General features: G+C 34.4%; 1 protein-coding gene and 1 long non-coding RNA gene across 2 annotated transcripts in view; one reads left to right on the forward strand and one right to left on the reverse strand.

Moving 5' to 3' along the window:
• Positions 1 to 1,116: 1,116 nt before the first annotated feature.
• On the forward strand, positions 1,117 to 2,121 carry LOC126879495 (uncharacterized). Its single transcript, XR_007696072.1, has 2 exons — positions 1,117 to 1,556; positions 1,645 to 2,121. It is a non-coding gene; the product is annotated as an uncharacterized LOC126879495 (long non-coding RNA).
• Positions 2,122 to 6,812: 4,691 nt separating this feature from the next.
• The window catches only part of LOC114328482 (myrosinase 1-like), a 43,596-nt gene continuing 36,955 nt past the window's right edge, over positions 6,813 to 13,453 (reverse strand). The window contains exons 6-9 of the mRNA XM_028277338.2: positions 10,768 to 11,064; positions 7,282 to 7,419; positions 7,124 to 7,227; positions 6,813 to 7,023 (exon numbers count right to left, since the gene is read on the reverse strand). Coding sequence (XP_028133139.1) covers positions 6,888 to 7,023; positions 7,124 to 7,227; positions 7,282 to 7,419; positions 10,768 to 11,064 — 675 coding nt within the window. The 3' untranslated portion in view covers positions 6,813 to 6,887. The remainder of the gene's footprint in view (positions 7,024 to 7,123; positions 7,228 to 7,281; positions 7,420 to 10,767; positions 11,065 to 13,453) is intronic.

The following is a 13,453-nucleotide window of genomic DNA, read 5'->3' on the forward strand; positions in this document are numbered from 1 at the left end:
TATATTATTAAGTTTTTAAACCCTAATTAAAAAAAAAAGAAATATGAAAATCTCTTACCGCCAATTCAAGATATAAATCATCCACTTGGCGCAGAGTCATATTGTTTAGTTAGGACAACATAATTAGTTAATTCTTGAAATACTATAAACAAAAATGAAAATAAATTTCAAGAGATATAATAATCTCGAAAAGTTCTTACCATCCCCGCTAATTATTTCTTTTACTAACAAAATTCTTTTAACTTATACAATAATCTAACCATGTAAAGTTAGGCCGAATACTAAGGCGATTTGGCGGTTTCTAAATGGCGATTTTGAAAGTATTTTAGCAGCAAGTGCAATATGCTAAAGTATATGGACGGCAACTGTAGCAGATACCGTCAAAACGCCATAGTATTTAACATTTGCCCCCAAATGGCTTAGTATTTTAATTGAAAAGTGTAGATACCGCTAACAAAATTGAAATTTTAGTTAAAATATTTTGCTTCTACAACTAAAAGACTTTGTAAATATGTACTAAATACCCTGTTCTACCTAGAAATACAAAAATATCATTTTCGATAAAAAATCAGTTACCGCTTATACTGAGACAGCCAAATACGCTATGAGATTTGTATCGCGATACTGATACTTGCGACATGTATCGATGTCGATCTCAACGTGAATGGGGCCCTTTGTACTAAATTAAACATGCAACAAAAAAATTGTTTTAGGACCTTGCTAATTATATTAAATTGTAGTGATTATAATATTTTTTAAGCTGCTTTGTCTATTATACAAACTTTTTTATAAGTCTACTATTACAATCTCCTTGTATATTCCTTTGTATTTGCTTTTTTAAAATTCGTTCATTCTTGCAGCTTAAACAGCCTAAAAATAACGAAGCAATTGTCTTCAATGTACTGCAAAAATCGAATGACGTTCATAAAAATAAATTAGGTTCTTTAGAATAACAAAGATGAACTCGAAGCTTTTCTGTATTTCGATAAAAATAAATTTAGTTGCAGATTTGTATAAAATTCGATTCAATATAAGAAAAATATATAAAGACGAATTAAATGATGAGATGGTTGAAAAAATTCAATTAGTTTTTCGACAAATAACCGACCTTTATTACGGTTGAAAATTTAGTAGTAACGTTTGTTGAGTTTTGGTTGTTTATAAACGATTATTTTGTCCTTGGAGGATGTATAATTTGTATGTTTGGATGTATATGCTTTTTGTGTGAGTCAGTGAGAGAAGATTTTTGTTGTAGAGTTTTTTTGTTTTGAACGCCTTGTTAGAAAATCAACAACGTTCATTCTTTTCAATAAACATTTTTGAGAAAGCACTTGAAGCCTGGTCGGCGATTTGGATTCCCAGTTTTTTTAATTGAAATGGTACTTTTTCAATCCTTTGGTGGGATGTACTGGGAATTCTCTTATTGAGGTATCCGTTGGTGTGCTGGAAATTTGGGGCACGTAAAGATTTGTCTTGGAAAATCCTCTAGAGATTAATTCGATGTTTATTGATGGCCAGGCTGAGAGTCGTGTAATAGACCCTTTTGTATGTTAAAGGTAAGCTGAACTCATTTTTGTTCAGTTTATTGGTTCTCAGTTTTAAGAAGTTAGTTCAGTTATTTTTATTTTCTTTTTCTTTTGCTAGGGTGTTCCGGTAGTACAAAATTGTATGTATTTATCGATCCTGTTTAAAGAAGTAATAGAAGTACATTTATTTACCAGATTTACATTTATTCAGTATATTGGAAATAATAAATTTGGCAGATTTATTTAGAAGTTCGATATTTGACGTGACATTTTGACAAAATTTAAGGAAGATTGCAGTGTGTTTATCCAGGCAAATGATTTTTTTTATTGAAGGAAATAAGGACGGTAATAGATTTTATTTTATTTTATGGGAGAAAACAAGAAAGAACAAGGTACAATTTAGATTGGGTTAAGGGGTCTAAAAAGGGGACTAAAATACAATGATTTTTATATTTATGTGAAGGAAACAGCTGGTTCTGGTTTATTTTTTTAATTAATTACTTACTTTTGTTCTTATAAACTATTGAAATCAAAATTAATATTTGTATGTAAAAAGGGACTTAAAATTTTGTTGACATTATATTCTCTATAGTTATCTAGTGTTTTATTTGAACTGTCATGTCTCATGCTCATCTAAATCAAACCAACTAATAATATAAAAATAATTCCGACTGAGAAATAGCTGTGGTACCTTCTAAAATAGAAAAGTAAGACAAAAAATATTATAAAGTTTTGGCCTCTGAAAAGCTCGAATAAATACACTAAACATCAAAATTAACGCACCACCTTAAAAATGCGACATTTTTGATATCTCGTATTTCCTAAACCTGTTATGCGATTTTAGTTATTTTTTTTTAGTGTATTATAGATTTATTCTACAAGAATATTGATGTAATAATATTGTTGCTAAACAGGTAAGTGTCATTGTATACCGGGTGTAACAATGATAGTGTGTGTTTTCCTCAAAGTTTGGAACAATCTGTGAAATATTCTTCTTCTCTTCTTTCTCGAAACTCCTTATGCCCCCCAGGGGCGTCGGAGGTTTTATTCATCTTCTATCCATCTCTTCCATTTCTTGCGGTCCTTTGCTAACTCTTTCATTTGTTGATGTGTTTTTCCTTTTTCCTGTCCAATTTCTATAATCTGATCGATCCATCTCTTCCTTGGCCTTCCTTTCCTTCTTTTACCATATCTTTTCGATTCCATCACCTGCTTTGGTAGTCTTCCCTGGTCCATTCTGTTAATGTGTCCATACCATTTTAATTTTCTTTTTTGTATCTTGGTTATTATCGATTCCTGTTTCAGTATTTGTCTAATATCTTCATTTCTTATTCTGTCTAATTTCGTTTTTCCTGCTATTTTTCTTAGCTGCTTCATCTCCGCTGCGTTTATTGTACTGTCTATTTTTGCATTCTTTACCCATGTCTCACTTGCATACATTAAAGTTGGCACAGAGATTGCATTGTATACCTACAGTTTTATTTCTTTATCTATTTCTTCCTTTCCAAATATTGTTTTATTTAGTGCATAGTAGATCTTATTTGCTTTTTTCGCTCTGTATGAGATTTCTTGATCTATCTTTCCATCCTCTGATATTATTACTCCAAGGTATTCAAACGTCGAGACTGTTTCTAGTATTTCGTTTTTGCACCTAAATATCGTTTGGTTTATTTCTTCCCTTTTCTTTTGGGTTACTATCATGGTCTTCGTTTTCTTTACATTTACCTTCATTTTCAAATTTTCTATTTCCTCCACCCATATATTGATTAATTTTTGCATTTTCTCTTTATTGTCTGCTATTATTACTAAGTCATCTGCATATAGTAATCCCTCCATTCTCACTGGTACTAAATTCCTGTACCCTATTATTGACTGTAATTGCCTTGACCTTCTTTTAGCGCTCTTCATTACTCTATCCATTACTAATATAAACAAAACTGGGCTGAGACTGTCCCCTTGTTTTATTCCTCTCCTTAGGTTTATTATTGGCGATCTGTTTCCATTTATTTGTACTTTAGCAAGTACGTTTCTATACGTACTTTTTACCACGCTTACTATCTTTTGCCGGATTTGCAGATCTTCCATTACTGACCATATTACTTCTCTATTTATAGAATCAAAAGCAGCTTTAATATCTATAAACGTAACATATAAGTCTTCTCCTATTTCGTTTTTCCTTTCAATTATATTTCTCAGTAGGTATATATTATCTGTTGTTCCTCTTTCCTTCCTAAAAGCCGCTTGTTCTTCTTCTAGTTTTCCTTCCAGTTCTTTCCTGAGCTTCCTTTCTATTATCCCGGTGTAGACTTTATATGCCACTGATGATAAGCATATAGCCCTATAGTTATCACATTCCGCTTCATCTCCTTTCTTGTGTATTAGTATCAATAAATTTTCTTCCCAGTCTTCCGGTATCTTTTCTGTTCTCCATGCTTCCCTCATTATTTCCAGCAGCCAAAACTTGCCTCGTTCTCCCACGTACTTCATCATCTCCGGATCTATGTCATCGGCACCTCCCGCTTTTCCAATCTTTATTCTTGCCAATCCTTCTTCAATATCTTTGATATGAATTTCGTCTACTCGATTGTCCCTATCCACTTCTCTTGCCTGCTGTCCTCTCTCCTCATCTTGTTGGTTACTTGCCTCGAATTTTTCTTTATAGTGCTTATTCCATATGGTTAGTATGTCTTGTATGTTTGTTTTCAATTCATTTCGCTCATTTCTAATTCCTCTTATTTGTTTCCTTTTTGTTCCTTTCATGCTTCTTATTTTATTCCAAACTGTTTATTGTTATTCCCAAAACCTTCGTTTAATTCTTCACCGAATTCCTTCCAGCTCTTTTTCTTCGCATCTTTTACTAGTTCTTTCACTATATTTCTCTGTCTTCTGTATTCGTCTCTGTCTTGCTCTTGATTTGTGTTTATGTATCGCTTCCACATTTCTTTCTTCCTTTTTACAGCTTGCTTTATTTCCTTATTCCACCATCCAGTTCTTTTATTATTATTACCATTCTTTCTTATTCCACATACTTGTTTTGCAGTGTTCCGTAACGTGTCTCTTAATTTTTTCCATCTCTCTTCCATATTCCATATTTCCTCATTGTTTTCATACTGTTCCAGTATTTTATCTGTCTCTCTTTGGTATAACTTCCTCATTTCCATATTTTTCATCTTGTGTATTGCTATTCTTGTATATTGAGGACTCTCTATTATTTATTTTTATTTTTTATTTTTTTATTATTTGACACCATCTTAAAAATGGGACATTTTTGATATCTCGTATTTCCTCACCTGTTGTGCGATTTTAATTATTTTTTCTAGTGTATTATAGATTTATTCTACAAGAATATCGATGTAATAGTATTATTGCTAAACAGGTAAGTGTCATTGTATACCGGGTGTAACAATGATAGTGTGTGTTTTCCTCAAAGCTTGGAACAATCTGTGAAATATTCTAGCGTATAAAAAATATTGAAATTAAAACTCAACTATAGCCTTAGGCTTTCTTAATATTTTGCTTTTTGATTCATTCGCTTATGTGGGATGATAAAAAGTTAGGTACTTTAACAACTAGCCATGTCATTCATCAATACAGGGTGTTTCTAAATAAGTGCGACAAACTTTAAGAGGTAATTCTGCATGAAAAATTAGTGACCGTTTGCTTTATAAACATATGTTTACAAATGCTTCGTTTCCGAGATACGGGATGTTGAATTTTTTCTTACAAACTGACGATTGCTCTTAAACCGGTTGAGATATTCAAATGAAGTTTGGTAGGTTTCAAGAAGTAGTTATTGCGCAATTTTTGACGTACAATTAAGACTTTTATATTCACCATTGGCGTGCATACGGGATGTATCTAAAATGTTTATAGATGTATGCACGCCAATTGTGAATATAAAATTCTTAATTATATAGCAAAAAATGCGCAATAACTACCTCTTAAACTTACCAAATTTCATTTGCATATCTCAACCAGTTTTAGAGCAATAAATAAATCGTCAGTTTGTAAAAAAATAACATCCCGTATCTCGGAAACAAAGCATTTGTGGACATATCTTTATAAAGCAAACGGTAATTATTTTTTCATGCAGAATTACCCCTTAAAGTTTGTCGCCCTTATTTAGAAACACCCTGTATTGATGAATAATATTGCTAGTTGTTAAAGTACCTAACATTTTATTATCCAACGTAAGTAAATGAATTAAAAAGCAAAATATTAAGAAAGTCTAAGGCTACATTTGAGTTTTAATTTCAATATTTTATATACGCTAGAATATTCCACAGGGTGTTCCAAACTTTAAGGAAAAAAACACACTATCATTGTTACACCCGGTATACAATGACACTTACTTCTTTAGCGATAATATTATTACATCGATATTCTTGAAGAATTAAGCTATAATATACTAAAAAAATCACTTAAATAGGACAACAGGTTTAGGAAATACGAGACATCAAAAATGTCCCATTTTTAAGGTGGTGCGTTAATTTTGATGCTTCGTGTAGATGTAAATGTCTTGTATAAATTTTTATAAGCTGTCGTTTATTTTCTCAGTTGACTAACCAACTTTCGGTGGAATTTGTTCTTAGATGAATGGAGAATGTGACTGCATATTGTAGAGTCCCTGTCGTCTTTCTTGTCCTTCGTCTGCTTGCTTTATAAATTTTAAAAGGCAAAGATTAGGGATGTATCCAGAAATTGTTTCTACGGGAGGTTTCAGATTTACTTTCGATACTACTACGAGAGATTTCAGATTAAGATGTGGAAATGTGGAACTTCCCATTTGAATATTAGATGCCGCAGCAGCGTCCAAAACGCGAATTATTTTTATAATTCTGCTCAATTGGAAAGGTTGGTTTTATTTTGATTCAGAGCTGCTTACGTAGTCCCTCTGATGAGGTCGGGGGAGACCGAAACGTATGGAAGCGGATAATTGATCATCTCTGAACCGAAAATAAAACATACATTTCTCTTTCATAAATTCTGTTTAATAATTTTTTTATTTTGTTATAAGTTATAGATGTTTATATTTTGTTGTTGTGCAGTTAGCTCGTAACCAACTCACACGTTGTTACCGATTTTAAGTAGGTACCAAGTTAATAGTAACATGAGGTAGGTACCAAATACGTTCGGATACAATATACGTCTCTTTTTAAAGATAGTAAAGTGACTAAGTAACAAGACATTTGCTCAACACAAGGTAGACATTACTCGCTCTAATAACGTGGCTAAAGGTCAAAAAACAAAGCAAAAAATAGGTAATAGTGTCATGAAAAAACAAAATAACAGGAAAATATTTTAATTTTATATATTTATAAATAAAATAGGTAATAACCATATAATAAACAAAAGTTGCAATTAATCAGAACATTGAGAATTGTCCTCCATAATGCATCTAGTGGCGTATACGTTTTTGAGATACTTAGCAGATTTTCTTGGTGTTCTGGTCCTGTTGGGACTGTTAAAGTCGACGGCAATGACTCCAAACTTTACTCTAAAAAATATAAGATAATAATATGTATACAGTCATAACATAAATGTATTAGCCGTGTTTCTATCAAATATCCCTTTAAAAATATATTTAATTAACTTACGAATAACCACTCAACCATTCAAAGTTGTCCATAAAACTCCAGTAAGTGTAACCAATTAGATTAACCCCTTCATCCAACGCATCTCTCAACTTACTAAGATGGCGCTACAAGTTCAAACTATAAGTTACATTTATGTACCATGAAAGAAAACTTATTACCTTAATATAACTAATCCGCTTGTTATCGTCTAATGTTGATCCGTCATCTGGATATCCATTTTCAGTAATAATTATTGGTATGTTGTTGTAAGTTTTCGAGACCCATTTTACAAGTTTGTAGATACCATGTGGGTAAACCTGAAATAAGAACTTTTTAGGAAATATTCTTTGCTTTTTCTAGTTTAATACATTAATATTATCTATATCAAGCATAACAGATATAAAAAACTACCGTTCTATCAGTCTGCTATCACACATATACAGGGTGTCCAGAAACTCTACCGACAAACGAAGACAGGAAATTCCTCAGATAATTTTAAGACAATTTAACTCAATTCACCTAGTCCGAAAATGCTTCTTAAGGGAGCTAGAGCTCTTTGAAGATGGCGCCATGAAATTGGTTTTTCTTAAATACCTCCAGAACGCTTCTATTTAGAAAAACGAAAATTGGTATGCCTATTTACTTTTCAGAGATGAATCGATTCCATCCATTGCAAATTTCTAGTACCGGTCATAGGCGTCCGCTTTGGGTAGAGAAACGGGTATTTCATCGCATAACTTTTTTGTCCTTAACTTTTATGCATTTTTGACACAGGAATATTAAATTGTGAGGTATTCTAGTACTAAAAGGTTCTCTTGTTTTAAGTTGGTAGGACACACCTTTTCTAGAAAAATCGATTTGAAAGTTTTTCGTTTTTGGAATTTGAAAAAAAATTGAAAGAACTTTTCAACAAAAATCGAAGTATTTTACCAACATAAAGTAAGAGTAACTTTTAGTACTCGAATACCTCATAATTTAATAATCTAGTGTCAAAAATGCTCAAAAATTCAAGACAAAAAAGTTATGCTATAAAATAACTGTTGACCTACCCAAAACGGACGCCTATGACCAGTAATAGAAATTCGCAATTAATGAAATCGATTTATCTCTGGAATATAAATAAATGTACCAGTTTTCGTCTTTCCAAACAGTTTTTTTTTGAAATTTTTTTTTATTTAAAAAGCGAAAAATTTTTAAAATCGATTTTTCTAGAAAACGGTGTGTTCTACCGATTTAAAACAAGAGTATCTTTTAGTACTAAAATACTTCAAAATTTCATAATCCAGTGTCAGAAATGCATAAAAGTTAAAGATAAAAAAGTTATGCGATAAAATATCCGTTGCCCTACCCAAAACGGTCGCCTATGTTAGGTACTAGAAATTTGCAATGGATGGATTAGATTTATATCTTGTAGATAAATATGCGTACCAATTTTTGTTTTTCTAAATAGAAGCGTTCTGGAGGTATTTAAGAAAAACTAATTACAAGACGCCATCTTCAAAGAGCTCTAGCTACCTTAGGAAGCCTTTTCGGACTAAGTGAATTGGGTTAAATTATCTTAAAATTATCTGAAGAATCTCCTGTCTTCGTTTGTCGGTAGAGTTTCTGGACACCCTGTATAAAGTTTTCACAAAAATTATCAAAAAAGGACTGGAGGCTAAGTTAGACTATCTATCAGCCTAGAGAACAAGCTGGGTTTAGATCCGGATATAGCACTAACGACCACTTACTGGTAATAAAAACATGATAGAGAAGTCGGCGGAATACAACAAATCATTGGCACTGATATTCGTGGACTACGTGAAAGCGTTCGATACCATAAATCCACAGAAAATATTAAAAGCATTGACAGAATGCCGAATAGACAATCGCTACCCTAACATGATAAAACATATCTACCACAATGCAACAGCTAGCGTAAGACTCTCTGATCAACAAACTAATAAATTCTGTATGCAGCGAGGAGTACGGCAAGGAGACACCATCTCACCAAAGCTGTTCACAACCCTTTTAGAACACACTTTTAAGAAGGCAGATCTGAACGAATATGGTATCAATATAAATGGAGAGAAGCTCAGTCATTTGAGATTCGCAGATGACATCGTCCTTATAACCGATCGTATGGATGATGCAATAATAATGTTGAACAAGTTATATCAGGCTTCCTTAGAGGTCGGACTAAAGATTAATATCAACAAGACGCAAATAATGACTAATCTGGTGTTAAATCGTAATATTGTTGTTGATGGAATGGATATTGAGCAGACTGTATCTTATAAGTACTTGGGACATGAAATTCGGTTGGGAGAGATAACCAGACGTGCGAGCTCCCACGTCGCATAGGATTAGCCTGGGCAGCGTTTGATAAACTGAGCTATGTATTTAAATCGGACTTACCCATATGCCTGAAAAGGAATATCTTTGACCAGTGTGTATTGCCTGTACTCACTTAGGGAGCGGAAACATTAACATTCACAAAAAAGGTAGTGAACAAGATTCGCATAACTCAGAGGGCTATGGAGCGCCAGATGTTGGATGTCTCCCTGAGGGATCGAATCCCAAACGAAGAAATACGTCGTAGAACAAAAACAACGGACGCCGTCGAAAGAATCGAGTCACTCAAGTGGAATTGGGCAGGACACGTCGCCAGATTGTCAGACAACCGATGGACAAAACGTATTGTCGAGTTAAGACCACGAGAAGAAGCACTACGGAGCAGAGGACGACCACCAACCAGATGGGCTGACGATCTGAAGCGTATTGTCGGCAACTGGATGCAAGCCGCACAAAACAGAGAAAGATGAAAAGAGCTGAGGGAGACCTATGTCCAGCAGTGGAGGAGTACGGGTTGATGATGATGGTGATATCAAGCTAGTGAGGATAAGTTCATGCCCGTTCAATTTTTTGTTACAAATGGGGGCCCAACGTGGGAATTTATACCACATTGATGTAATAGGAAATAATTTACAAAACTCTATATAAACGTTGAATGGGAAAACTGAAAAGACGTCTTGAATCGCTAGGCAAGAAAAAACAACATAAAACCAGAAATAATGAAAAAATAGTAACAGTTTAATGTTATTTATAGAAAAAGGATCAATAGAAGAAGAAGCAAGTAGGAAGAACAAATGTATGGAAAAAAGAATGTATGGGTGAGAAATGCGATTTAAAGAAAAACATTCTGGACCACTTCATAATAATATGTAGTTTTTAATTATCTACCTGCATCTTATTTTTTCTTATTTCTACATAAATAATGTCCGGTTTATAGCGTCTTGCGCCCCACGGTTCCGTATGTCTCCATGTGTGTCTGTCGACCCAGTCTCCTGTCGCCGGCCTAACTTCGCGATGTTTCATATTTAATTCATCTGTTCGACTGCACCAAACTGAGATCTCTGTGTAACTGATACTGATTAACCAGTGTAAATTTCAATATAATGTTGCAATGTTTTAAAATTAATTCATTTGTTCGACTGTAATCCCTTTACCGCTAGCTATCGCACAAACGATGCAATTCGATGGGACACCTCAGTTCAGTGAAGTAGAACAAATGAATTAAATATGAAACGTCGCGAGGTTCTAACTTACTGCAAGAAAGTTCCTATGTTCCGAAAATAGGATAAGGATTTCCAATACTGTATAAAAATATATAACAATATACTTACTTTAAACATATTGACTACTGTATCCTCCCAATCGGGTGGCTGGTACTGAATGACTTGAGAGTCAGCTGCCCAACCTGACTCGTTTTGGTGTAAATCGTCATAATGGGAAATCAGCACAGACGTGTAATAGTTAATGCCAAAGTAGTCCACTGTACCTTTAATATATGCCGATTCTTCTTCTGTAAACCCAGTATGACGGGATTTTGAATATCCCTGGGCATCACTTCTATTAGAAACTGTTTTTTCCATTTCTTGTGGATAGGAGCCAAATACGAGTGGATGTGCGAACCAACCAAACTGAAACATGAATAATTTTATTATATTTAAAATTTATTTACAGATCATCCCCAACTCTTTTTTCAGTGCGTTACAGAATATCGAATTCTCTCTTACGCATTAGAGTTAGAAGTGACAGAAAAAAAAAACGTATCTCTGTGATTATTATACATTGAACTTAGAAAATTATGTATTTCCTGACGGGTATTTGCACATTAAAATGGCTTATACTTAAAGATGTATAATTGGTTGGCGATTCTCTCTCTCCTATCGTTTCCCCATTACTGAGGATCGTGATTTCTTCCAATATTCCTAACAATGTTTCTCCATTGGTCTCTATCTTCAGCTGTTCTAAGAGCTTCGCAGAATGAATTTCCAGCTGAATGCTTTATTTGGTCAGACCATCTAGTTGGTGATCGTCCTCTTGATCTCCTCCCTGGAACGTTTCCAGAAACAATTAATCTCTCCAAACTGTCGTCACCTCTGCGAACCACGTGACCAAAGAATTGCAGAATTCGTTGCAGACATATTGTGGACAGCCTTTTTTTAATATTGAGTTGGTTTAGAATGGAAACGTTTGTCCTATGAGCTGTCCAAAGTATGCGCAGCATTCTTCTCCAGCACCACATCTCAAAGCCATCAACTTTTTGGCACTCGCATGCGCGAAGAGTCCAAGTCTCTGCTCCGTATAGAAATATTGAGAATACAAGGGCATTCACCAGTCTCATCTTGATATTTTGAGAGATAGATCTGTCTTTCCAAACTTTAGTTATGCGACTCATCGCATTTTTTTCCATACCAATACGTCTCCGAACTTCTGCTTCACAGTTACCATCGTAAGTTATACTAGACCTGAGATAGACAAAGGTGTTTACTATCTGGTATTCCTGTAATATGTTAGTCAGTTGAATAGTGTTAAATCTGTCGACCACCATTATTTTTGTCTTAGCTTTATTGATTTTCAGACCAACTTTATTGCTTTCGTATTCAACTCTTCGCAGAAGATCAAACATTTCTTGCTCATTTGCTGCTATAAGTGTAGTGTCATCAGCAAATTTTATATTGGAGATTTTCCTACCAGCTACTGTTACTCCACCGGCCCATCCTTCTAAAACCATCCTCATGACATGTTCACCATAAATGTTAAATAAGTCAGGTGACAACACGCATCTTTGTCTGACACCTCTCTCGGTCTTGAATTGGTTTGAGAACTTCTAGTCGTACTGCCGCTATATTAAACTGGTACAGATTTTTAATAAGTGTCACCAGGTGCATTGGTGCTCCCATTTCTATTAAAATTTACCACAGATTTATCCAGCTTACACAATCAAATGCCTTTTGGTAGTCAACGAAGCATATCTAACGAAGGTACTTGAAATTCTCTAGACTTTTCAATGAATTGTCTCAGGTTCAGGATTTGTTCCCTTGTACCTTTACCCTTTACAAACCCCGCTTGTTCCTGAGGTATTTGGTAATGTAGATATGTTTTTAGTCTGTTTTTGATTATATGCAACAAGATTTTACTAGCATGTGTTATTAGTGACAGTGTGCGGTAGTTTTCACATCTGGTAGTAGTTCCTTTTTTGTGTAGTGGGATATAAATTGAGGTACACCAATCAGATGGCCATTTTCCTGAACTCCAAACAGCGACACAGATAGAATGGATGATATGTAACCCTTTGTCACCTAGTAACTGTAGTATTTCACATGGTATTGAATCAATGCCTGGGGATTTATTTCTCTTTAGTGATTTAATTGCATCTTTAACTTCAGCGAGTAAGACAGTAGGTTCTCTAGGGTATTCAGAAGGCCACTGATTTTCTTCTGATACCTCGTTATTTTTATATAGCTCGCCACAGTAGTTTCGCCATGTTTCCAATATGTCATCAGTATCGGTCTTTAAATTACCTTCCTTATCTATTACAGACCACGTTTGAGGTTTAAATTCTCTGGTAAGGAGTTTGATCTTCTGAAATAAGTCCCTCGGTTCATTTCGACAGCCATGTTCCTCTATCTCTCTGCAGATGATGTAATCAGCTTTATCTTTGCGGCACTGTTTTATGATTTCTCTCGATAACGCTCTGTATTCATCGTTTACTCCGTATCTAGTTTTACGTTCTTTTCTGCGTTGAATCACAGTCCACGTATTATCGGATATCCATGGCTTACGGCCAGTGGAAACCGCTGCCTCACAGTCTTTTGCAGCCTCGATTACCTTATCTTTGAGATAGATCCAGGTGCTCTCAGGGTCACTATCTACTTGGTCTAAAGAAAGAGCATCTTTTAGGTTTTGTTGGAAGTCACTGATTTTTGATGGACTTAGAGACATTACTTTTCTCTGGGGTCTCCTTTTGGGGACATTAAAACGAAGTCGAACGTTCAATACCAGGAGTTGATGATCGCTTCCACA

Source organism: Diabrotica virgifera, chromosome 2 (assembly GCF_917563875.1).
Source record: "Diabrotica virgifera virgifera chromosome 2, PGI_DIABVI_V3a".
NCBI classification, from domain to species: domain Eukaryota; kingdom Metazoa; phylum Arthropoda; class Insecta; order Coleoptera; family Chrysomelidae; genus Diabrotica; species Diabrotica virgifera.